This window comes from Trifolium pratense, linkage group LG7 (genome assembly GCF_020283565.1).
Source record: "Trifolium pratense cultivar HEN17-A07 linkage group LG7, ARS_RC_1.1, whole genome shotgun sequence".
Taxonomy (NCBI): domain Eukaryota; kingdom Viridiplantae; phylum Streptophyta; class Magnoliopsida; order Fabales; family Fabaceae; genus Trifolium; species Trifolium pratense.
Window position 1 is genome coordinate 51,694,036 of NC_060065.1, and position 26,218 is coordinate 51,720,253.

At 31.4% G+C, this 26,218-nt stretch overlaps 4 protein-coding genes across 11 annotated transcripts; 1 reads left to right on the forward strand and 3 right to left on the reverse strand.

Moving 5' to 3' along the window:
• Positions 1-509: 509 nt before the first annotated feature.
• Positions 510-3,347, reverse strand: LOC123894728 (protein NUCLEAR FUSION DEFECTIVE 6, mitochondrial-like). 7 transcript variants are annotated; one of them, XM_045944788.1, is made up of 4 exons: positions 3,097-3,347; positions 2,785-2,906; positions 1,804-1,838; positions 510-698 (listed from the first exon to the last, which is right to left on the reverse strand). In XM_045944788.1, exons 1-3 carry the CDS (start codon positions 3,243-3,245, stop codon positions 1,819-1,821), a joined length of 291 nt encoding a protein of 96 aa, XP_045800744.1. In that variant the 5' UTR covers positions 3,246-3,347; the 3' UTR covers positions 510-698; positions 1,804-1,818. The 7 variants fall into 7 exon arrangements, with proteins under 7 accessions (XP_045800744.1, XP_045800746.1, XP_045800748.1 ...); XM_045944792.1 differs by lacking the exons at positions 510-698; positions 1,804-1,838 and adding exons at positions 933-1,270; positions 2,109-2,161 and having other exon boundaries at positions 3,097-3,346; XM_045944789.1 differs by lacking the exon at positions 510-698 and adding an exon at positions 934-1,270.
• A 2,234-nt stretch (positions 3,348-5,581) lies between these two features.
• Positions 5,582-9,227, forward strand: LOC123894729 (nuclear cap-binding protein subunit 2-like). 2 transcript variants are annotated; one of them, XM_045944793.1, is made up of 8 exons: positions 5,582-5,735; positions 5,826-6,049; positions 6,506-6,644; positions 7,223-7,256; positions 7,509-7,616; positions 8,246-8,320; positions 8,451-8,560; positions 8,904-9,227. In XM_045944793.1, exons 1-8 carry the CDS (start codon positions 5,718-5,720, stop codon positions 8,979-8,981), a joined length of 786 nt encoding a protein of 261 aa, XP_045800749.1. In that variant the 5' UTR covers positions 5,582-5,717; the 3' UTR covers positions 8,982-9,227. The 2 variants fall into 2 exon arrangements, with proteins under 2 accessions (XP_045800749.1, XP_045800750.1); XM_045944794.1 differs by having other exon boundaries at positions 8,907-9,227.
• Positions 9,228-11,067: 1,840 nt separating this feature from the next.
• LOC123894730 (TBC1 domain family member 5 homolog A-like) lies at positions 11,068-12,393 on the reverse strand. Its single transcript, XM_045944795.1, has one exon. The coding sequence runs from the start codon at positions 12,304-12,306 to the stop codon at positions 11,296-11,298; it is 1,011 nt and encodes a 336-aa protein (XP_045800751.1). The 5' UTR covers positions 12,307-12,393; the 3' UTR covers positions 11,068-11,295.
• A 3,888-nt stretch (positions 12,394-16,281) lies between these two features.
• Positions 16,282-21,476, reverse strand: LOC123894731 (probable transcription factor GLK1). The gene is made up of 7 exons (XM_045944796.1): positions 21,238-21,476; positions 20,553-21,086; positions 19,719-19,859; positions 18,843-19,169; positions 18,212-18,268; positions 17,857-17,976; positions 16,282-16,752 (listed from the first exon to the last, which is right to left on the reverse strand). The coding sequence occupies exons 2-7, from the start codon at positions 21,042-21,044 to the stop codon at positions 16,603-16,605; spliced, it is 1,287 nt and encodes a 428-aa protein (XP_045800752.1). The 5' UTR covers positions 21,045-21,086; positions 21,238-21,476; the 3' UTR covers positions 16,282-16,602.
• Positions 21,477-26,218: the final 4,742 nt, after the last annotated feature.

The window sequence follows — 26,218 nt, forward strand, 5'->3', positions numbered from 1 at the left end:
CCGACACATGTCGGACCAGTGTCATAAGAGTGTCGGACACCACGACACACCTAATCATAGAGGTATCAGTACTTCCTAGGAGGTTAACTAATTTAAGTCATCCGAGTAGTTATTTATATTATTTGTCCGAGGAACTTCAAATAGTTAAAATATTAAGTAAAATAAAATACAGTATATACTTTTATCCTCATTTTTTTTTTGTTAAAATCAAACCCTTCCAAACTTACTAATTAAAATGGGAAAAAACACTGATTCTTCTCGTGTTCCCATCAAAAATCAAATTCAGATTTTCTCGAACGATGAATTCATTAACTACTTGACTCCAAAGTTTTGGTTATAAATTTCAATATTAAAGTATAATGTTTAGGAAGATTGAGACGACTGATTGAAAAATGACCCCTAATATCATAGAAGGATGGCTTTTTGGAAATTTAAGTGATAATAATAAAACCATAACTCCCAAAGCTGGAGTTTCATTTATAAGCCACTCAAGAAAATGCAAAACACCAAAATCATATGGAGGGGAGGCATGGCCAACAAATAATGGTTCAAGTATCCAAAGCTCATAGTATTTTACTAAGTGCACTGCATTATCAATCCAACTTATTTTTGGGGTACAATTATCAAATATCAATCCAACTTTTGAGAGCATAATCTGAATAGCACTCTGTAGTTATCACATCATGAACCCTCTTCTTCTGAAAGTTAAAAAAGACAAGACAAATAAGAAAATTGACAAACTACTACACACATACACAAAAAAGATAAAAATGAAAGTAATTCAAAGACAGAAAATTTATATGTTAATGATATTTTAGCCTAAAGATACCCGTATGCCAAATTCACACGGAGCACAACCAAAATTCATTAGACATATTAATTGATAAGGAGAAAGTAAATCTAAACCAGCCATAGAGGAAATGGCCTTGTAAAAAATTATCAAATAAAAGTTGCTAAATATTCCAATTTTACATTCATTAAAACATCACCTAGCTGATTCAATATGGAATTTCTAAAGAACATTGTGCAATACAATTTCAGTTTAATGACTTTAGACACTAAAATCCTGGTGGATTTAGTAGGTTTTTATGAATCTAGACTAGAAAAGAAACAACAAAGTTACAGGTGATCTAGCTTTTCAAAAGTTCCTTTCAGCCTTTGGACTCAATTTGACCCGCCAATGGCTCAGTCAAGATACTCTCACAAAGTAGATAGTACATAAAAGATTGCTTCGATCTTCAGAACATTTATCACACATCATCATTGCAATCTGATTAAACAAAAGAGATCAGCATATACCTTTATTATCAATTAATCCTATAAATTGAATCAGTTATGGATTTCAAGATAGGATATTAGCAGCTAAGTCACACGAAATAGATGAATATAATATTTCAAATAATCAAACATAACAAACACAGGAAATAAAATGAATTCAAGCGAAACTCTAACTAGAATGTAACGTATTCGTATTCGTTGACGTTATATGTTTTAGAATAAGAAGAAATATAGTTAGGACTTTGAATATGATAAAAAGACCCACTATCATATATTCAAAGTCCCGACAATTGTACTCAAGATGCATAAAAATTTGAACATTATGATTGATAAAAACAAAGAAATAATTATTTCCTAAAACAAAGTAAACCGAGAATCCAGCTTAATGATATTCACTAATCCATGAGCAGACACAATTGCTCTAAATGTATAAAATAATTAGTGATAGATATCTAGCATATTTTCTTAATCTGATTTTCTTTTTGTTTAAAGCCCAACATCATAAGAGGTCCATGTCATCCCAACCTTGCTTCTTGATCTTCAAATAGTCTCTTCTTTGCCTACAAACAAAAGGAGCATGTAGCTTCACTAAAAGATTGAGTTGCTTGAGAGTAGGGAAAGCAGAAGACTCAATGAAAAACTTAATCTATCAATCTTTGCTACAAGATTAATAGTTATAGAAAGATACATTATACATATTAGGTATATCAACCACTTTTTTTCCCAATAATATGTGTATTTTTATTTCTATTTTGAATGCATTACATATCAACACCAAAAAGACTCTATTAAGTTTAACCCAAATATTCAAAAAAGAGACACCAACTTACCAGAAAAATAAATTGAAGAAAGAACACAAGGAATCCTACAGATGTTTAGCTACCTAATTCAAAAGTAAAACCCATACGTCAGGCATTAAAAATGATCACCAGTGACCCATAGAGTGGGACTACAATAACATAATACTACTCTAAGTCCGAAAAAGCTGTAAAATATCTTCTGAAAGAAAACCCTCTTTTCTTCAAACAACTCTCACTAAACTCCCAAGTCCCAACCAGCAAACAAGGGATGAAGAAAAGGCAGATGTTTACATGCCATTTGCAAGATATTAAATTAAATATAATTACGATAATAATATAATTTTTTTTGTGGTAACCCTCCGGTTCTAGGATAGAGGGGGGGGGGGGGCAATAATCTAGAGTTTGGCCAAGAGGTAAGTAAAACCTAGCCAAAATTGTTCCTTCCAATAATCCAATCGAACTCAGGATCTCGCAAACAATCCGCCTTATGGGGAACTCATAAACCACTTGAGCCCAATCATTCCATTTTTACAATAATAATATTGACTTTCAACTAATAAAATGCTAAACTATATTATATAATGTTTGCAGACAAACCTTCAAAAAACAATAATAATGCAACTAAACAAAACTCTTTGAAATGCTGAAAATTTGAAACTTTTGAGTAACAAATGATAATTGAGTATCAGAGAGACAGAGACAATACCTTCTGGGAGCCAAGCATAGCTGCGTTGAGAAACTACTAACTTTGATGTCATCAACGCCGAAGCAGTTACAGTATGGAACGGTAACATAGATTCCAAACAGAAGCTCAATTCAACAGGTGACCTTCATACACAAACAATTCCACACAAAATATGATCAAATTCACTCATTTCCAGCTCAATAAATTAACCAAATTGCAATTGAACTAACACTAAATTCAGCACTAATAATCATGTTAAAAACTACTATTGATTCGTAAAAATTATATAGAAGGAGTAATTTCAGTTTTCATTGAAAAATTGTAGCGAATTACCTGAATGTGGATTGCGATATTGGCTTATTGGAGGCGATTCGGAAAGGAGAACGAGCTGCTTTAGCTTCTGCACCGATACGGAACGCGGTGCGGCAGGCGGAGGATGATCGGAATATCGATCTCGCGGCGTTTCCGGCGACGGATGCCATTTCGTTATCGGAAACGTTTCTAGGGTTTGCGTAGTTTCTGCACACTCAACGGTTCGGGATTCTACCAAACTAAAACCCAGCTTGAGATGATGGGCTAGAATGTAAAAAACGGGCATAATATAGTTGGGGCTTAATTAAGCCCAAACTTTTGTCTTCACAAAAAAAGAATTCAACATTATACCCATTTATATTAGCTTATTTTTGAGCTTATGCAAACAGTTTATGTCAGCTTATGCAATTTTTATGTATTATTATAAATATACAATTTTCACTTGAACTTATTGTTTACGCTGGTTTTTCGTAAACAACCGCTAGTTTAGTTTAATTACTTGCAGGACCAACTAGTAAATCTTAGGACATGTTTTGTGTATAAATTTTAATGTTCATCATTGAAATAAACATTTGGTAAACCAGTTTGAAAAAACAATTTACAAAAGACGATGTAAATTAAACAAGATTCACTCGAATGAGAGAATTTGAAGAGATAAATTGCAAAAGAATGATTAAAATTGCATAAAAAATATAAAAGTTTTACAAAGAAAATAAATGGTTCACGAATTCATACATTTTATTCACTTCACCTTTTTCTCTGAACGCTTGGATACTTTAGGTTTGTGAATTTTGTATATGAATTGTGACCCTTATTCCAATTGAAGAAACTACTATTTATATGCACAAGATTGAACAACTGCTTGTGCAACATGCTTCGTCAGCTCTCTAAACTCATGATCCCACGATCTCTTGATCTCGCTTGAAAAGAGTAACTGCCTCCTAACTTCAACTGTCGCTCGAACCTAGCCTTCGAACCTCTTGCCATTTCCTGCTGAAAATAATGAAAATAATTCTAAGTCCATAATCTCTTCGAATACTATGATTCGAAAACTCCATTTGATTCGAAGGCAATTTTGCCTCTTTATTAATAAGACATTTTATGAATTTAAGACCTTTAAACAATCTTAATTAGGCAATTTGATCACATTTTCATATCTTTTATTAACTTATTTAATACATTCATTCTGGACCGTCATGAATACATTTCATTTATTATTTTCATTCATTTAATTTAGTGACATACTTAAGATGGCGCACCAAATTAATATTAAATGCATATGGTCAAAAATTCGAGATAACATTTATAAAATAGCATAAAACCTAATTTATATTGCATAAGCTCAAAAATAAATTAATCCAAACGGGCCCTTATAATAATACATAAAAATTATATAAGCTAAAAAATAAGCTAATTTAAACGGGCCCTTAGTTAGACCTAGATCAAGGTCAAACCTAGGGGTGCTCAAATCCAAACCAATCCAAATAAAAACCGAAAACCGATCCAAAAAAACCGAAAATCGCAAAAAACCGAAGTTTTTTGGATGTGTTTGAATGTTCTTTTGTGAAAACCGCTGGATCGGATCGGATTTCGGATTGATTTCTTAAAACCGATCCAAACCAAACCAAACCGCATACATATATTTTAATATTTATTTATCTTTTTATTAGTATAAATATATATATTGCATTAACTTTTTTCATTTTAAATTTTGTTAATACTATAGGTTAGTTTAATTTAATCTATTTTAAATTTTGTTAATACTATATGTTAGTTTAATTTAATCTATTTTTTTTTGACTTTTTGTATGTTTCGAATATAATTGGTAATTGTCATTCCAAAATATTAATTTTCAATATATTATATGTTATATTTTACATCAAACTTAATATTTATTTTGTCAAAAATGTCAAACTATTATTTTGTAGCGTTTTTTATAATATTTATATTTATTAAAAAAATTATAATTTATAATTTGGATATCCAAAAACCGATCCAAATTAAACCGCATAATATTGGATCGGATTGGATCGGATTTTTTTTATTTGTCATCCAAAACCGAACCAAACCGCAAATGAATTTATTTTTGGATCGGATGAGTTTTTGGCTCAAAACCGATCCAAACCGAACCGCGAGCACCCCTAGTCAAACCTATTATAAAAAATTGAAAAACTCAAAATATGATTTTTTTTAAAGCTAGATTTGTTATTTTCTTTGACTATCTTTTAACTAAATTTGTTATTTTTAGTTAGCTATGTTTGTTATTTTATGTTACAATCTTTTAGATAGATTTGTTATTTTTATTTTTCCCCACGGCTTAAACTAGATAAGTTTTGTGGATTCCAAATTATCTACTCTTTCTTTCTAGTTTCGAAAATCTGGTGAATTCAAGGGCTTTATCCGACAAATTTTTAGCTTATGAACTTGTATTCTTATTATAGGATTATCGCTTCTACGGAAAAAAGTTGTAGGTTATGAGGGTTAGGTAGAGGGGTATAATTTACAATTCACTTCACTTTTGTGGACCGGACTTATATTTCGGGTCAAAGAGATCCACGTGAGTGTTCGTCTTCTCGAGCTTCACTGCCCTAATTGTGTATCTGAAAATCGAAACAATACACTGTTAACACTTTCTCAGAGCAATGGCGTCGTTATTCAAGGTACACTACTATACTCTTCACAACACCGAACTTTTCCTAATTTGATTCGATTATTTGATTCAATTTTCTTCTTCTTTGTGAACGAATTAGGATCCGGCGAAGATCTCGGCGTATCGAGATAGAAGATTCCCTGGAAATCAAGAAGAGTTTGAGCATGCGTTGATTACTTCAACCACCGTTTATGTTGGGAATATGTCGTTTTACACTACGGAAGAACAAATTTATGAACTTTTTTCACGAGCTGGTGAAATTAAGAAGATTATCATGGGTTTGGATAAGAACACTAAAACTCCTTGCGGTTTTTCCTTCGTTTCGTAAGTTACAATTTTTATTCAAACTTAATAAAACCTAATCATATCATATTAATTTCGTTAATTAATTTATTTATTTTTTGTTCTAGATATCAGCATGCATTTGTTTATTATTAATTTGTAACAAAAGTGATTGAATTGTACCCTGCATAGGATGTGAGAATTGGTCTATAAGTCCCAGCTCAACTGGCAAATGCCGATATTGCTAGGTTGGATGCCTTCACCTGGGTTTGAACCTGAGACTTTGAAGTTCCTCCGTTTTGGGGGGATTTTGTTTTATGAGGAAAAATAATCTTCCTCATTCAACTTGTTGGACTACCTTTCCCTTATAAATAGACCTTTAGCTGTTTGAATAGTGTAGTTAGAATTATGCATTGGTAATTGCAGTGATTTATTGGCCATTGGGAATGTTATTCTGTGCTGATTGATGAATATGTGTTTGTATGTAATTGTTACTAGATATTACTCTCGCGAGGATACTGAGGATGCCTGCAAATATATAAGTGGAACGATACTGGATGATCGCCCTATTCGTGTTGATTTTGACTGGGGATTTCAGGATGGAAGGCAATGGGGTCGGGGTCGTAGTGGTGGCCAGGTAACAACTTTTGTGTAACTAACTATGCATGTGAATATTTTAAACTAGTAGTCGAGTCCATTGTTTATGTAGACAATTTGGTTATTTTTAGTTGTATTTTACAAATTTTTGTTTTCAGCATTTTCACCAATAGAAAAGAGAATAATAATAACACAATGCTTACAACAACAACAACCAAGCCTTATCCCATTAAGTAGGGTCGGCTACATGAATCAAATGACGCCAAAATGTTCTGTCATATATCTATCATATCTCTATTTCAACTCATGAATATTTTGCCATAATGTTCGTTTCAATGTTATGTTATTTTATTCTGATCACAATGGCTCCTCCTAATTTTTTTAAATATCAGTTCTGTCTTTTGATTGAAGAATTGTTTTTTTTTTTCTTTCAATATAAGACTTTTATATATTTTATGATAATCTTGTTGTAACCCATAGTTTTTAAGATTTCCCTGCCATATCCTAATCTATGCATTGTATCCATGTTGTTTCTTTATTTGCTAGTTATTATGCCTTTGTTTCCTAAGGTTGCTTTTGTTCTTGGCTAATATTGGCTGGTGCTGTTAATTTTTGCAGGTCCGTGATGAATATCGCACTGATTATGATCCAGATATCCTTTTAACTGTTATACATAAATTATCTGCAATTGACATCATTGTGTGATTCTTAATATTCTAGAATGAACGTTACATTTGACACGTTCAAACAAACAAGTTTATTACATATACTATGATTTTACATGGTCTAATTGAAATTGAATATTCGCATACCTATACTTGATCTTGAACAAGTGATTATTCCGAAAAGTTACTTCAAAAATTACTCGTATGCACCCCTTTTTTTTTTCCTTAATTCTTCATACGTAGAGGTGGATATGGGAAGTTGGTTCAGAAAGAGTTAGAAGTACAGAGGCATCTTGTAGATTATGGCACTGGTTCTTTGGGATCTTTTCCGCCTGTTATTCCTTCATGTAAGTGGCTGTTATATATATATATATATTTTTTTAACAGAACTGTTATATCTTATATGGATCTTTAGCTGCTAGTAGCAACCATGGCTCAACATTTTAGTTGTTATTAATAACAAAAAAATATTATGTAATTTTTTTTATTACTATTTTACTTATTTACCTTACCTGCTTGATTTTTATTGAATGATTAGTAACAACACAAACTGGAAAAGAAAGCGAATTAAGGACTACTCTCACCGACTCATTTGTCCATACCTAAGTTTACATTGTTAGTTACAATATTTCTATGTCTCAATGTCTGTGTTATACAATACATGAGGCAGCCTACAACTATGTGCATTTTTTCAATTAGCCTATTTTCTCTTGCACTGCATCTTATTTGGGTTCAAGATTCAGTTAAATATTGTCTTTAGACTTCAGTTTGTTAGATATCATATGATCTCAATATTGTATGCCAGGCCAAAGTACCAACATGTGTTAGTCTTATAGTGAACCAGCCTCTGTTTTTATGGTTGCCTTTCAACTATCTAATTTATTTTTACATTGTAAAATTTGTGGTAGTTCTCTTTCATTTGACATGAGCTTGTATTCTCTGCAAATTTAACGATTCTGAAATTTTAATCTTGCAGATGGTGGTAGACATGGTGGTGGCCATGGTCATGGTGGTGGTTATGGTCATGGTGGTTCTCGTCGGCATGGTAGAGGTAGTTTCATCTTAACACAATGTCTTTTGTCCATCAATTTAAATGTTTAAGAAGAACGTTGGGGTATTGTTTATTATTTTCCTTTGAAATTAATAATGATTTAATTCCATTTGTCTCTTTTGCATTATAGATTACCCTAGGAAGAGATATAGAGACGATGATCGCCACCACACAAACGAGCCCTCAAAAAGATCATCAGATCATGAATCTCGGAGGAACTCTGACCATGAATCTAGACCGGTAAACTCTACAAATCTTGATGATCTTTGGTCGTATTGTTCAATTATATACAAAAGTTTTTTTTTTTTTTTTAAGTATTTGTTAAGAAGTCCCACATTAGTTGAGAGATGGCCTGAATAAGTGTTTATATACTAGAGGCAATCCTCACCTTACAAGCCGGTTTTGTAAGGATGAGTTAGGCCCAATACTCATTTCTAAGAGTATTATTTATAAAAGTTGAAGTTGCACTGTCTAATAGTTTTACATAGCATGTGGAACTTGTTCCTTTAACTGAAGGCTTATGCTTTATTTGTATTCCTCATCTTTATGTTTATTTCTTAATCAATTACTTGATCTGATGTAGCAGGAAAAAAATCCACGATTTCGGGAGAGTGGTGATTCTGACGATGATGAAGAAGATGATCGAAAAAGGCGGGGTTAACCAAAATGTCATAGTTAATGAAACTTATATCATTGAAAGTTTTCTTCTAGCATGATGAAAATTGGCAAATTGTGCATTGTACATCACTGCAAAGTGCAAAGAACTTACTACTAACTTGTGATATTCTTGGCTATATCTACTGCATTGTTAACTTTTTCTTATTCTTGTTTTTTCTCGCAATGAATTAGAATTAGTTAACTCTTCATATCTAAATGATTTGGCATTGATCCTGTTTGATTAATCTGACACTACGGGTTTGCCTTCACAATGTTAACGTTACTATGAATGCGATATTTATTTATGTATGCTCTCAAAGTCAAACATACTCCCTACGCAAAAGGCCCTATTGTCTAGCAGGAGAAATATGGTTACATGGATTTGATCCTGTAATATTCATTCAGTTTAGATATTGTTTAAGAAACCAAAAGCTTATCACTCTTTTAATCAAGGAAAATATGTGGTTCAAAACTGACATATCCCACAACCTTCACAAAAATGAAAGAAATAATAGTTTTTATGTATGACTGCCGTTGGGAAAAAGAAATATGGAAAGATAACCCTATTTAATCAACAGTTGATACTTTGGTTAAATTTCTTAATGTGTGATTTGGGCCAACCAAATAATATAAGAACAACTAAAATCGCCTACTTCGTGTAACTGCATGATTTTCCTACCGTGTGGAATCCAAGTCCTTGCATTCGGCCGTCAACTCGTGGAAGAAAATTTCTTGCCATAGCGTACATGAAAAGTAAATGGGAACATAAAAAATAACTTGCCTTAATTTTGCCATAGCTTTATAGGATTAGCTAAATATGGTCGGGGAATGCCACTTCTTTATTGGTTTTTTTTTTTTTATAAGCACCACTTCTTTATTGGTGATCTCACAGTAGTTTTGAGGGAATGGATTCTCTCAAGTATAATTTACACTTGAGAGAATAAAGTGTGGTTTACCATTGATCAAGAGATAGAAACATATAAAAATTTAGAGAAAATGAATTTAGATGGTATTAGATTACACTTTATTCTCTCAAGTGTAAATCACACTTGAGAGAATCCATTCCCGTAGTTTGATTATCTTTTATTAAATATATATGTATTTTCCAATTTATTCAATATATGTATTTTCCACAAGTTGTGTTTTTTTTTTTTTTACTAATCCACAAGTTGGGACTTGGATACAGTGCATTCACTGTGATGCAATCAGTGCATCATAGTCGTCTGATTGAAATCAAACGATTCAGATTTAAATGCAGTTTAAATATAATAATTCTGATCTTTAAATACAAGCCGTCCAATCTGGATCCAACAGTTTTAAATTCACTGACTGCACGCACATGCAGTCAAGGGACTGCACATGCAGTCAAGGGTGCTGACTGCACCCAATCGAGGTCCCACAAGTTGTGCTATAAACATTGCACTTTGGACCACCTTGGCTTGATTGCATCAAATTGTTGAAATAATAAGTGCTTTAGTTTCATGCCTTTTGCACAAATGTAACTTACAAGTGTTCATGATTGTTCTTCTTCTAATCATCACAGAAAAAAACACATAAATCATGTTTTTCTACCTTCACACCAAGAAAGGAGGAAACAAACTTAAGATTTTATTTAGGTTTTGCTCACTCATTTTGCAATTTATTTTCTAGTTAGTTTAATTTTCTATATTAAATTAATTAATTTTGACAGAAAAAAAGATTAACATAGAGAGATTTAAAAAGTCCAAGACTCAGCATCCGATCCAAAGACCGACCAATTTGAGGGACACCAATCCCACCGCCCACTTGCGGGAGTACCTATTTAAAGCCTTCTTTTTTTTTTCTCTGTATAGAACCAACCCAACACAGGAAGTGGCACCAGGAAGATTCGAACATGAGACCTTAAACAATATTCCTCCTTTAACGCCACTAATATTTTTGTTTGATATACTATCTAGCACGGTCGTTTCAGATCGAATGCATATCCAATGTCATCAACACATGTAATTACACTCAATTACTACTAGGTATGAATCAAGGCTTCTAATCTATTGATATGAAGAAATCCAAAACAGAATTTTGATAACATACTAATTAACAAAGATAAAAGCTTGTGCTTTCTGATTGTTAAATACATTAACACAAAATGATTGTTACATTAACACAAAATGTTAAATAGTTTCCACAAAGAAGATAGAATAGAACCTCACACAGAAAAACATGAAACTGTGCAAGATCATGGATGCATAAAACTTGAAAATAAAGCATCACAATTATCTCGTTACTTAATATTTTCTTGTTTTGTATGTCATATATATAAAAAAAGAACAGAACACTCATCATGGTTTGCTGAATGTGTAACCTTGTGCTTCTTGTTGTCTCTCATACTCTTCCATTGTCTCAAACTCATTTGGATACTGGTTTTTTTCATAGTTACCTTCATTTTCAGTACTTCCTCTCCCTGATTCATATCCATTTTCTTTATTATAATTCTCATTTTCCCTATCTACATTGTAAGAGTACTTTCCATTCTCCATAAACCTTGTGTCACTCATTCCTTCTCTTTTCCTCTCATAACCATTGCCATAATTGCTCTTGTATTCCTCATTGCTGTAGTTTTTTGTGTACACTTCATTGTTGTTGTTATTGCTGTAATTGTTCTTGTACTCTTCGCCGTTGTAGTTTTTTGTGTACACTTCATTGTTGTTGTTGTTGTAATTGTTCTTGTACTCTTCATTGTTGTGGTTGTACTCTTCATTGTTGTAGTTTTTTGTGTAAACTTCATTGTTGTTGTGGAGATTGGTTTGAGGATATCCTTTTTTGTAGCTCTTATTATCATTGAGATCTTCATTAAGAAGCTCATTTTCAAAGTCTGTTATAGTTTTTGGAGTTTCCTTGGTTGAAGAATATTGGCTAGAATCAATGCCATAGAGACCGTAACCATGTCCCTCCTTTTCGACTAAAAATTCGGGTTCCGGTGCTGGTCCTGATGGTATAGTAGTTGTTCCAATTTCTGGTGCTGATGCTGGCTCTTGTGCTAGTGTTGGTCCTGGTGCCGGTGCCAGTGTTGGTGCTGTTGTCGGTGCAGGTGTCGGTGCTGGTAATTGAGGATCTTCAACTTTGTGAGTGGTTTTGAAATGAGAAAAGAAACTAAAGAATTTACCTTCTCTTGCTTGAATTTGGGGTGAGAGGAAAAGTACTAACAATAAGAAAGAAAGTTGGTTTCCAAGAGACGCCATTGCGTAGAATGTAAACGAAATGGAATGGAATAGAACAGACAATGAGTTTATGACTGTTGAGAGAATCAAATTGTTAGGGTCATTTTTATAGATTAAAGGCCGGTTAATCATGCAAGGATTGTGGAAGGGTAAGTGAATGTGGGGTATAATATAGGAAAAATAATGAGTTATAAGGTCATGATATGCATGTGGAAGGTCAGCATGGGTGACATAAAGATAGGCAGTGTAGGGGCATAACATAAGTCTTGGTCTAAAAATGACAGTTTATGCTTCTTTTTTTTGCTTTTTCCTTTTTTAACTTGTTACTCTTTTGCTATGTGAATTCAAAATTATTTGGAGGGTCTACCATATTTCTTTGTCTTTTTAGTTTGTTAGGTAACTATAATGTAAATGCTTGTTCCAAAACATATCAAGAGGAGAAAATGGAAGACAAATGTAAGTGGGAGTGTGAATTATGAACTGTCAGATTTGTACAATTACACAATTATGCAGAGCTATTTTCAACTATTAGATTATTAAAATTAAACTGTGTTCACTTTTAAATTTTGCGCTTCTCTGTCTCACAATAATTGATCTATTTGTAAAAGAATAATGTTAAGAGCACATTCTCTTACACACACTCTAACATACTCTCTTCTATTGGTTGAAATTTATATGACTAATCTCTCGAGTCTTGTGGACCTAAATGAACAACAAATTCTCTGTAATAGTTTTAACATTGTTGCATGCCCAAGTCAGAGATCAAACTTAGTATTAGAATTGAGTATTGGGTTTAACTCATCCTTACAAAACCGGCTTGTAAGGTGAGGATTGCCTCTAGTATATAAACACTTAGTCAAACTATCTCTCAACCGATGTGGGACTCTTAACACACCCCCTCACGCCCAGCACTATTGGGCTTGGTGCGTGGATATAAACGGTAGGTGGTCCGATAGCGGAAACCTGATAACAGGTGGCCCAACGGATCGTGGAGAGGCTCTGATACCATCTTAGAAATGGGTATTGGGCCTAACTCATCCTTACAAAACCGGCTTGTAAGGTGAGGATTGCCTCTAGTATATAAACACTTAGTCAGGCTATCTCTCAACCGATGTGTGACTCTTAACACTTAGGACCTTAGTTAAGCAAGAGATCCGCGTCATCTCATCTAAGTGTTTTTGGGTAACATATGTTAAATTGTTATAGAAGTTGATTATTATGGGATTGACAGAGCATTTTGAATTTGATTTGTCAAAATTAAATGTAACATTCAATTTTAATCTTACAGTCCACCTTAGGTAAATTTGTCATATGCATGACTCTCTTATAACAAAAAATAATTGTATGTATATTGTGTAACACACATGTCTAATTTTAATGATTAGCAATGTTCATGCAATGCACTACATTGTAAGCTGCGGTAATTTTTATTATTTTTTATCTCTAGACGAAGGGGTAAATATCATTAAAATTTGCACACATTATAAGCTTTAAGTTAAAAAATAGATGAAAACATTCAATCTAATAATATCAACATCATCAATTGAGGTACGATTTACGGATATGTGCAACCATTTCTTTTTTTTTCTTCTTCTTTCTTGTAGGTAGATTAAATGACAATATTTTGTACCCCAAAAAAAAAGATTAAATGACAATAGTTTTGTACCCCAAAAAATTATCGAAAACACACACATAAATAATGGAGGAGCCGAAGTTTAAACCCCAATCACGATGTCCAACCTTATAATTTCAGCATTTTTACTAGTTGAACTGGACAAGTTATTGCCAGCCAGGTTTAAATATTTATTAACTATTCTAATTAAGCAAAATTAGTTACACTCACTGTGGGCTAGCAAGTAACCACCAATGCTTAAAAGGCATTTAATTGATGTGAAGGGGGTTAAGACATTTTGCTTAAAAAATAAACAAAGTCATGGTCCTCTTGGCTTCTAGATTATCAATTAAAGTAACATAAGAAAATTGTTAAGTTAGCTCAATGAACAGCATGATTAGTTAAAAGCACGTTTGCACTTTTGATATTTGATTTGTTTTTGAGTGATGTTGAAGGAACATTTTTCTGCTTTGGAGACTGTGGCATAATTGGCGGGAGAATAGTTGAAAGAACACAATGGGAACATTTAGAAGTAGCTAAAGAACATACCTTTTGGGATGAGTGGGTGCACATTTTGACTTTGATTAGAGTTTATTTATTGTCGTTGAATTTCAAGTATCAGTAATTAAGTCTCCCATCGATCATGAATGAGAAGAATGTTAGATTTATAAGATAGATAACTTATTAATCTAATATCTTAAGTTTTTATTTTTTTTGAGATGTGACGTCTCCCTCTTTTTTGATCTTAGAACATTTGACTCGATTTTTCTTCCGAGCTCCCCAGACCCCTCCCAACAATTATTTATGATATCTTTATAATTTTTACACCTTGTTTCACTTTCAATTAAATTTTAAAATAATTTATAAATAAATATTTGATTAAGTTGTTTCGTCAAATGTACCTTCAAGATTTCATTTGGTTATATTTTGATATGTACCTTTAAGAAATGATGTGTTGTCCAAATTTGTTTTCAAATGATTTTTATGTGAAGTTTTGAAATATGCTTAAGTGTAGAAAATTAAAAGTAAGAAAGAGATCATATAAAGAAAAAAATACATTATCAAATACATGGTCGGTTTATTATTTCCAAACAACATACCTAATTTATAAAGCGGTAAAATTGGAAATTCAAAGGTGCAAAAAGTAATACTCTTAATTAAACTCTAGCTATTAGGCCCATGTTCCAAATGTAATGTTGAACCATCCGTCCATCATCCATTTGTTAATGAAATTTATTTTTGTCATCCTATTGGTTTCTCGTGCCTCTTACGACTTTTCATTTTTACCCTTTCACTACTTAAGTAGCGGGCGTTATGAAAATAAGAAATTTTGACAAAAAACACTCTTTATGAAATTCAAGATTTTTACCAGTTTTCTACTTAAATAGCGGACGTTATAAAAATATGAAATTTGATGAAAAAAATACCCCCCAGCATGAAAAAATCTCATTTTTATAAGATCCGCTACTTAAGTAGAGGACGTTATAAAAATGAGATTTTTGAAAAAAAACATATTCCTACCATAAAATTTTCAAGATTTTAAATGTAGAATCCGCTACTTAAGTAATGGACAAGAATATTTTGATAATTTTGTAGGGCGCGTTAGAAATGGAGTAGGATGACAAAAAAAAATCTGATCGTAACACCACCAAAGTTTGTGCTCAATTACATGTTGACAGTTTCTACCATCTCATATACCCTCGCATGGATGTCTCTCCCCCAGTTACGTCCCTTGCTACCTGCACCCCCATCACCCACCAATGCGCCTCCATCAATCATGCTTGAAATAACATGGCTTAATTGTATATTTAGTTCTTTATCTTTATTTTAGATTTAAGTTGGTCATCGATCTATGTTTTAAAAGATTTAATTTGGTCCCTTATGTTACTGATGTCAACTTTAATAAATTTTGAATTAATTTCGCATAACTTTCTGTTAAATTTTGAGTTAATTTCGTCTAAAATATAATTTTTATGTAACACCCTCCTAAGTTGTTCATGCATGCAAATTTGTTAGCTACATGGACGATTTAAACCAAAATTTGACTAAACTAAAACTTTTTAAACTTAAGAGACCAAATTGAAACATTAAAAAAACAATAAGGCACCAAATATGTAATTAAACTAAATAACATTCTTGAAAAAGGTTAAGGGAAAAAATGAAATAGGAAAAAGATATATATGTTTTGTTTTATATTTCAAAAGTTAGATTTCAGAATGCATAAAAATAAAATTAATTAGTTAGATTTCAGAATGTATAAAAATAAAATTAACTAGTAATTAGATCATTTATGTTAAATTTTACAAAAATCTAAAATTGTTTGATATGTTATTGAGACAAATCAAGATTAACCGTTAAGATTTGCCTCAATAACATATCAAATAATTTTAGATTTTTGTAAAATTTAACATAGATGATATGATATTAATCTTATAAAACTAAAGAAATTAAAATGTAAATCAATTACTAAAATGTCTATGAAATAAGAAACATTATATAATATTAGTCTCATAATATCATTATTATTAATCTCATAATATCATCTTCCTTGGCCAATACAAAAATTACAGCCTTATAATCTCTCTCACACACATTTGGCATTAGGTTATATATACTAGCTTAGTAATATATAACAAAAGCTCGAGTTAAACGTTTTGTGCTGGTCTATTAGCTTGATATAGAAATATGAACAAAGAAAGTTTTCATTATATATATAATATTAATTATTGTCCTTCACTCTTTTTGCTCAAACAGACAAAAAGAAGTGAGAATATGAAAATTCGACGAATTAGGGTTTGGTTGCCTTTTGCATATGTTCAAGCACAAGAGGGTGGAATTTTTGGAATTCCTTGTCTCTGTAATTCACCCATCACACCTTCAAGTGCTGGAGCTTTAAGGCCAAGTGGCAATGGTAAATATGGTTTTGATAACACATCACTAATTGCTGCATCTATGCTCTCATTTGACTGTTCAAACAAAACACAACACATTAGTTACACACATATACGGTTAACATTAATCGTAGATTGAGAAATCATGAAAATTCACACACATAAAAGTAGAATAACCGGTATTCGAACTCCGGTCATAGCGTCCGACACTATCAATTTCAGCATTTCTGCCAGTTGAGATGAGATTTGTGGACAATAATCATTTTAACGGCGTATTTTTTTTTTGTCCCTCATCATAAAAATATTTGACTTTAATTATATTTAACTAGGTGTTGTTTATGTTGTTCCTCTCATAAATAAACAATTTCATTTTTAGAAGACAATTTTTTACGCCTTCTCAAAACGTATTAAAAAAAACTGTTTTTTCGTGAGATGAACAAGAACAGTATCAACACCTATAACATTGCATCTAAGTTTTATCAATTGAAATAAAATGTAAATATTTTATGTTAGTGGTGCAATATCAAAACTATTCTCTTTGTGAAATTTGACTAAGTTACTACCAAAACATGAAATTGACTGGTGGTGAGAAAGATACGAAAACAACAAAGAAAAGCTTGTATTTATAGACACGGGTGAACAATAATGCATTAATTGTGAACGCATGCGGCGTGTTTTGGTGAAAGAGAGGCAGAAATTAAAGAAAGATAAGAAGAACAAATGACACTTTGACCAAAAATATATGACATGATGAGAGAGATAGAGAGGGGCGTTATAGGAATTATACTAAACCATATACTCCTTCATATCTTACAAGTATATACTACTTCATATCATAATTCCATGCCATTTATTTTTGTTAAGAAAGCAGTAGCTAGAACTAAACTTCTACATGGTACAAATTACATTAAAGGATAATATGAAAATAAAATTCCTTAATTTTATTTGTACGTTTCCGTGTGTTTTCAAGGAAAGGGAAATAACAAACGAAACAAGTAAAAGTTGGTTTTGTCAAAAAAATAAAAAAATTGTTGGCTTAATCATTAAGGTTAACAAAATGTACATGTTCACATAAAATTATATCTTGTTTAGAAAGATAAGCCTATTTTTTTTTGACAAAAAAAGGTAACCATATTTAATAGTCGATATTATTATTTTTTTTAAGAGAAGAAAATTTACCGGATGGAAGTCTAATAGAGGCGGAGGAGATTGTTGACCGCCAGGGACGACAACAACGGGATCTACTTGGTACATCGTATGGGGTGGTGGAATGCCTGGAATAGCTGGAGAGACGAATCTCTGCATGTATATTAATTGTATTTATATTTATTATTTTTGAGAAAAATAAGTAAATTAAATAAGTAATGAATGATTTTTGTGAGCAATAAATATGAGAATATATATGTAGAGTAAGTAATATTATTCACAATTTTGTCAAAAAAAAAAAAAGTAATATTATTCACAATAGAATGAATCCAAAGTTGGAGGTAGAAGACAACATAAGTAGATCCAAAAGAGTAACGTGAATTGTTACCGTTGTTGTCAGAGGCTGTGGAAAACACGGTGTTCCTGCGGTTGGTGCATTTGGAGCCTGCATACCAAAAAAAGAAAGAATATGAGAAATATGAAATTAGGGGATTGGTCGTTTTCTACGATGTTTTAACTTTTAAGTAATTAAGATAATTTTTCACATTTATAATTTATTTCTCCTAATGAAATATAACATCTCAACAAAAAAAATTCAGAAACAATTTTTTTTTTTTATTTATGAAATTAAAGATAAGTACTTGTGTAAAGTTTTTCCCCAAATGTCATATTTTGATAATAAAAAAGATGTTTTAGTGTCCACCATCTAATTGTATATTTTCGGATCCAATTAAACATTTAGGGTTTGCTAGCTTAACTAAATTACTTTTATAGTTTTCTCCAAAAAAAAAAATATATACTTTTATAGTTTATAAAAAATGTTCAATCTAATATGGACATTTTAAAAATATTCCAAAGCTTGACCTTATATATGTAATATTATATAAAAATTTGCACATTTTTTTTATAGTGTATCTTAAAGATTAAAATTTGAAAATCAAGTTCTCAAACTCTTTTGGTCCATGCCATAGCTTAATTATTTGAGCTATACACATTAAGTTGAAACTTAAATTACTCACTCGTTGGTGCCAATACGAAGCATTAGGAGGCGGAGCTGCCTGTGGAGGTGCCGCCCAATTAGCCGATGGCTGGTGCGGCGAATATTTAGGCCACATATGCATATAGGACTGATCCATAGGATGGTGACCCCATACATGTAGAGGTCTAAAATGGTGTACTGGTGTCATGGGAGGAAAACCCATGGTTGGTGCAATCCAATGATGATTCACAATATCTCTCTTTCCTCCTACTCCTCCTCTACTTGTTCCAAACATTTGCCTTCTTTGACTCCAACTTGCTGCTTCAGCTTCGCGTGCTAGCAAATGCTTCCTATGCGATCGATATTTCTGTAAAATATATGATCAAATTAAAACTCGATGTTTTAGAAACTAATCTTCCCTAGCTAGCTCGATAAAAGAGATTATATTGAACAAAACAACTCACAATCTGCATAAGGTGTACACGATGATAGAGGTAAAAAAAATGAACTAAGTTATAGTCGAAACCCTTCACCACCAATCAACTATAAAATTGCCCGTATCATTCGTGTTAAAAACAATGCAAGGATCTTTGATATGTTGGAGTGCGGGTTCGAATCTACATATTTCCAATTCCTGGTACTTGTGCGTATGAATTCCATTAAACATTGTGCTATGAGTTCCATATACTTCCATTAAGCATTTTAGAAAGAAAAAAAATATATATAACTTATGATATATTTTTATGTATCTATTTTTTATTTTAAAATCTAACTAACCAACAACTTAATTTAGCTAGATTTTTTTTAGCCATTTCATCACATACTTATACCTATATAATTTATTTGTATACTAAAAAATAGATGTAAATTAAGGAACACTTATTTTAGAATTGAGAGAATGAAAATGTATATATACTTGAAGGTGACTAGCAATGTTATGGCGGGTGAGGCAGTCAATTCCCATAATTTCCAAAATTCTTGAAGGTACAGCCTTATCCACACCTAGCTGCTCCACTGCTTGTACGAATCTTCTATGCAATTCTGGGGTCCAATCCACCTAATTTACACAACCAAACAACAAACATACAAAAACATTATTATTCACTATACTTATAAATCCAGAAAATTTAATAAAATGTCAATATCTTGTAATAAAAATAAAATTGTCAATATTGTGTAGGACACTAGTACTAGAAAATTGAATGAACTATGTGCTCAGAAATTCCTATGGATTTGTTCTATTGAGAGTGGTTACTGTTTAAATTGGACATAATAACTTAAGGTGTTATTCTATTTGTGGAAATTAATACCTTATTAATTTACAACAAGAAAAAATTATTTACCAAAAAAATTATTCTAACAAAGTTACAAGACTTGTCTCTCTTCAATTTAGAGTATACCCGTGAGTTCTTTTTGAATTCAGAAACTTTGATAAGATTAAATGATAAAGATAGAGACATAACCTTAAAAAGGTTATATAGCTCACATGAACCTAATTTCCACAAAACCTAATTCATAACTTGTACTCAAAAAAGGAAGGAAAAAAATTCAACTGATTCGAACTAAGAGATAGATCGGAGGAATTTGGAGAGTTAAATGATCGGGGTTTGAATTCTGATTAAATAGTTGGATGAGTTAAATAATTAGTTTGAAGTTTGCTGAAGAATAAAATATTAATATAACAATTAATTACTATTTGTCTATTAAAGAACTAATTATAACAAATACTACAAAATATATAGCAACTCACCTTCACTTTTCTCTTCCCTTGATGATTATTTTTTGATTGAGATGATGATTTTCTTCCTTTCTCACCCTTAGGCAATGGATTCACCACCACAGATTCATCTCTTTTGCTAACAATTTCCTCCATGCGGCTCGAACCCGAATCTGAAGAAGAACCTACTTTCTCATCATCTTGAATTATTTTCTCAATACTAACTATATTCCCATCATCAAAAGATTTGCTATTCGCAATTGTAACCGACGAATTCATCTCCGATTCCTCACCGCTGCTGAGGGAAAATTCAGCAAGCATTTCCGGGTCCATTTCAAGATCCGGTAGCACATCTCCATCGTCAAAGCATACGAAGAAATCATCATCGAATTCGAAATTGATGCTTTCCAATAAGTTTCCTTCGGAAAGATCAGCAAAATCACATGTTCCAATTGATAAATTCTCCTCCATTTCTCTTTGGCTTTCATCTCTTGTGCTACACATTAATGGTGACACAGCTAGCATGGATCCTAATTGGCTAGTAATTCCTTGATCAATTTTCACACTCTATAAGCAAAAAAAAAATAAAAAAAACTCAATTAATAACCTTAGCTAGAATATAATAAATTAACAATGGAGTGATGAATTATATATTTATAAGAAAAAAACTCTAGTTATAAAGTACTATAAACTATATAATAAATTAAGTAGGGCTTACATGCTAGTGCTTGAAAATTCAGAGAAAAAAAGTTGAGAATTGTTTTGCACCAATTAAGGTAATTTTTTTTTTTTTGGTGTGAAAGAGAAGGAGAAATGTTGCTCTCCTTAATGGAATTGAAAAATGCAATGTTTCCTTTTTAGGAAGCGGTAAGGGGGTGTTTGGAATAAAAAAATAGCTTAAATCTTTCTCAGCCACAACTTATGATTTTGTTTGTAAGTGTACTACTTGCAGAGTTTTTCTCTGGCATTTTTACTCTGCATCTACTATATAATATTATTATTTTTGGAAGGTACTATAAATTATTATTATAGTATATGAATAGTATATAATATATTTGGCTTGTGGATGGTGTTTTTTTGAATTTGGTTTTTTTTTTTAGTTGAAAATTTAGGGGTGTTTATGATTTTTGTTGGTGATTTTTTTTATTAATGAATTTGAAAAGTGTAATGGATATGTATGAAGAAAAATAAATAGAAATATTATTTGTGATAGTTGAAGCTATATATTTAATTTGTCACTTAAATTAATTATGACAGTGGAAATGAGAGGGATGTGATGTGAGGAAGGATGATGTTGGTAGCTAGACAAATTGACCGCTGTATTTTCTCCCCTTCCACTAAACAGATAATGTATATCTTGTTTATCTGATAATTATCAAATAATTGGAAGAAAACAAGATTGACTGATCATTAATTATGTGGTCTATCTCATTCCGAAAAAAATATTCTATCTGGATATTAGGCATTTGCCCCTACCAGATAGTTTTCGATATTTTCAAAATATTTATTTATAATTAACGGACATATTTGCAATAAACTTTAAAAAGAATCGATTTGTAAAATGATGATTATTCTCGTTTATAAATATATTTTTATGACATCTTTCATTCAATTAGCTCATGGTCGACCATCACTATTGAGTTTAATGTGTAGATATAAATGGTGGTGATGCAATAACGAAAATTTTATAGCAGATGATCCAACAAATTTTAGATGAGACTTTTATATCATCTTAAAATTTTGGTTTAATTTAATTTAACTTTACAAAACAAGAAATTTTCAATTCTCATGCCTACAATTATACCTTCACCCTGTTATTTTTAACAAACTGAGTATTTTACTCTCATATATAAACTAAAACATTTCATTTTTTCACGCAAATTAAATAAATTAAGAGTTCTTGTTTACTAGAGAGAAAAAGAATGAACCAATCGTCAGTTTGTTTAGTGGTGATTGACACTGAACTTGATAGGGAGGAAACTGTAACCAAATTAAACTGGTGATGAAAACAAAAGAAATAAAAAGAATGAGTAATTTTTCTCAAACTCAAACCAAAACACTTTTTATGGTTTACAAAAGTGAAATATGCAAATATTAACAAATTGGAATACTCATACATAGTGTTTCGGTATACACTTTCCAAGATCGAAATTCGGAAAAATTAACAAAACGGAACACTTTATATGAGTGTTCTAGTTTGTATAAATGAAATTCTCAAAAATTAACAAACTAACACACATATATAAAATATTGTGTTTGTTAGTTTTAGCGAATTTTTTATTTTGAAAATTGGACTTCGCAACTTGTTTCGGAAAGGGGTAAAAATTAAAATATTAAAACTTTTTCAGTAAACTTTTTATAAACTAGAATACTTTATATATATTGGAACATTTGAAGGGATAAACTCACACTTGTTCCGGAAAGGAGTAAAAATTAAAATATTGAGTGATTTGTTGGGATGAAGGTAAAATTTGAAGCGTTAGGGATTAGATATCTTCGAGCCATGAATCTAATGATATTTGGTAAATGGATATGGATAGACTAATGAGTTGGACCTTTAGAGAGATATAATTTTGACGAGATATGACTCTTTATTTCTCTCCCTTCATCTTGGAGGGAGCCTTAATGGTCTCGGGATGGTCTCTTGTTGTGGAGGAACGTGTCCTTATTAGGTGACCCTAAGATGTTATCTCGGATTGATTTTTCAAAAGGGTGACTAAACGGCTCTTTCAAGTTTCAGCTCAGAATGTTATCTCTTTGTTTTCCTAAACCTTCTCTTATACATTTTTTCGTTTTTATATTTTTTATATTTTTTCATTTTTATATTAATACATAATATGTTTGTCATTAAAATAAAATTATCTTTAAGTAATTATGAATACTTTACTCAACAACTAATTAAAATTCGTTACATGAATACATTTGTACGTGGTCTTCACAATTTATTATCTACTCCACCTACAAATTTGTTTATAAAAATACTTTTCATTGCTTGTTGGACAAATAATTCTCAAATCTTCAAGGGATAATCTAAAAAAAATAGTTTAAAATGATCTAATTAAATAATTTTGAGAAATTCAAGAATTCAATTATAAATTTTTAGTTGAAGAACTTATTTAAAAAATTCAAAATTATTCAAACATGTACATGATAATTAAACCAAAAAGATTTTTTAATGTGAAAGTACAAATTGTCGTTGAACCTATGCCGTGAGTGTCACTCTGACTACTCTCATTTTCTATTACCAACCTACTAATACTATACATCTATAGAGAGGGTCTACATTGTGTGTGTGCCACAAACCACAAACGATTGAGACAAACAATCCTTGTCATGATTCAAATATCTCACCATTACACATTTCACACCTCTTGTTATCATTTTTTATGGGTATGGTTTATGTAATATAGTGAATTTCAATCGAATATATATTTGGTTTTAATTTATGTAACATGTATGTAAAAGTTTTTTTTTGCACAATAATATATTTATCTTTGCATGAAAGGAAACAGAAATACAATAATATATCTAAAAATATGACATTAATTAGGACCGTGGAGAATAATACTTTCGCACTCTCTCATTTGAAAAATAATTCAATCCTTATTAGAAGAAAAAAAACCCATATACTTGCCATTATTTTGAGAATTAATCTTATAGCAGATTAAAAAACCTAGTAGACTATGGGGACTTGGGGTGCCTATTAGGGTTAAAAAAAAATTAATTACCGCATATTGGAGGAAAATAGAGTATATATGCAAAAGATCGTAAGTTTTTTTTTTTTATATTTACAATGAATCAATAAAGACTGAGCTTATAATCTTATGATGCATACTACTCAAATCTCTCATTACTAGAAAATAAAAGAATGTAAGTGTACCGGACAACCCAACAAGGGCCCAATTCGCTCAGGCCCGTTAACACCCTTATTTGGTTTGTCGTGCCAAAAAGAACAGACCCAATCCATTTTGCCAAGACCCACGACCCGGCTCTCCCACGATCACACGCCTTAGACTTGAGGAAAACATGAACTGGCGGGAAGCACGGTCAATCCAAAGGCCTATATATAAGACCCCTTCTTGTTCTTTAAGATTATGTTTCAAATACACACTTACTAAAAAATATAGTATTCAACACAAAATCATCTCTGACTGAGTATACACCTCCATATATCCTTAGCAATATCAATAAGTTATTAAATGGTGTAAATGTCTTAAAATATTGATTATACTTTGATTTTTTTTTTGTACATATTATACTTTGATTTCTTATATCTCATTATACTTATATCTTTAATGGCATGGAAATTAAATATAATTTAGGTGATGGGTCTTTCAATCCAAACTCAAACCACGTGGATGAAGGGACCAATGTGGTGGGAACCATTCATTTTTCTCTTAGTCAATTCGCATACTTTGTTAGTACTATAAAAAAGACACAAATGTCTCAATTTACTGATGGTCCTTATGAGCTATGAAGATGAACATAAATATTTTTTTTTTTTTAAAAAAGGGTCCTCAAAATAGCAATAATTGTAGCTGCTGGCCGGTCATTACAATTATATAAGGAATCTGAGTTTCTATATCAATATTGGGTGTCCTTCTCATAGGGGTCCCCATATATTAAAGACAATCCAAAACCAAGGCAGTGACATTGACCCTGTTTCAATTCAATAATGCAACTGTGGAACGAATTCTATTACTAATCCTACAAAATCATATGATAGTTTTCTTTATTCTTCTCATTAACCCTTTATGGTTTCGTGGAAAGGATCTTAATAATCTAAAATTCTACTACGAGGTAAGTAAAATGATCTTGAGTTTTTTCAAATGATTCGTTTAAAAAAAATTCATTAATTACTTAAACTCAATTACTTAATTTGATCATATAATATTTCTGTAATGGCCGCATCCTGCATGGTATATAAATATGTTACTCTTAGGCATATAAAGTTGGTTGTTCTAGTTCAAAAAAAAATGTAATTGCCCCATACCCTACAAGTTAGGGTGTGAGCATGTTCTAAATTGCGGACCACATCATTTGATGAGGTCACAATTTAAAGATGTAGCCAACACCACAATAACATCAGGCGGTAATTGCAGTGTAAAGTAAAATTGCGTATGACAGACACACCGAAACCACACTGACACACCAATACATCAACAATCTTGAATATTATAGTTGTCTGCAATTATTTTTGAATTATTTGTGATGATAAAGATAATTTTTTTATTTTTGTTAAAATAGAGAAGGGATTGTACGAAAATTATAATTCTAAAAGAGGTATATCTCTTTTTTATCGTAACTATCTCTGTCTTATGATTTTGAACTTTGTTGAATTAGTTTAATCATCTTCTTCCTTTATTGTTTGGAGTATGAAGATGTATATACTCTCTTTCATTGTGTTTCAGAATGGGGATTTGGAAGGAATTTGGTGAGGGATGGCGAGATACTAGTTCTAGGTTACATGCATGGGAGAAAAAGGGATACAATGGGTAGGTTTGATAAGTCTCAAATTTATTTAGTTTCTAATATAATTTTAGTTTAGAAAATCATTGATTTATCCCAACACATTGTACAAAGTTAGTATTTAAGTTTTATATATAAATAAATACTGTTACTTTCATATCCTTCCCTTGCGATTATTGGTTTAAGAGTTATTCATATTCAAGAGTGAGTTAAATACGCTAATTTCATCG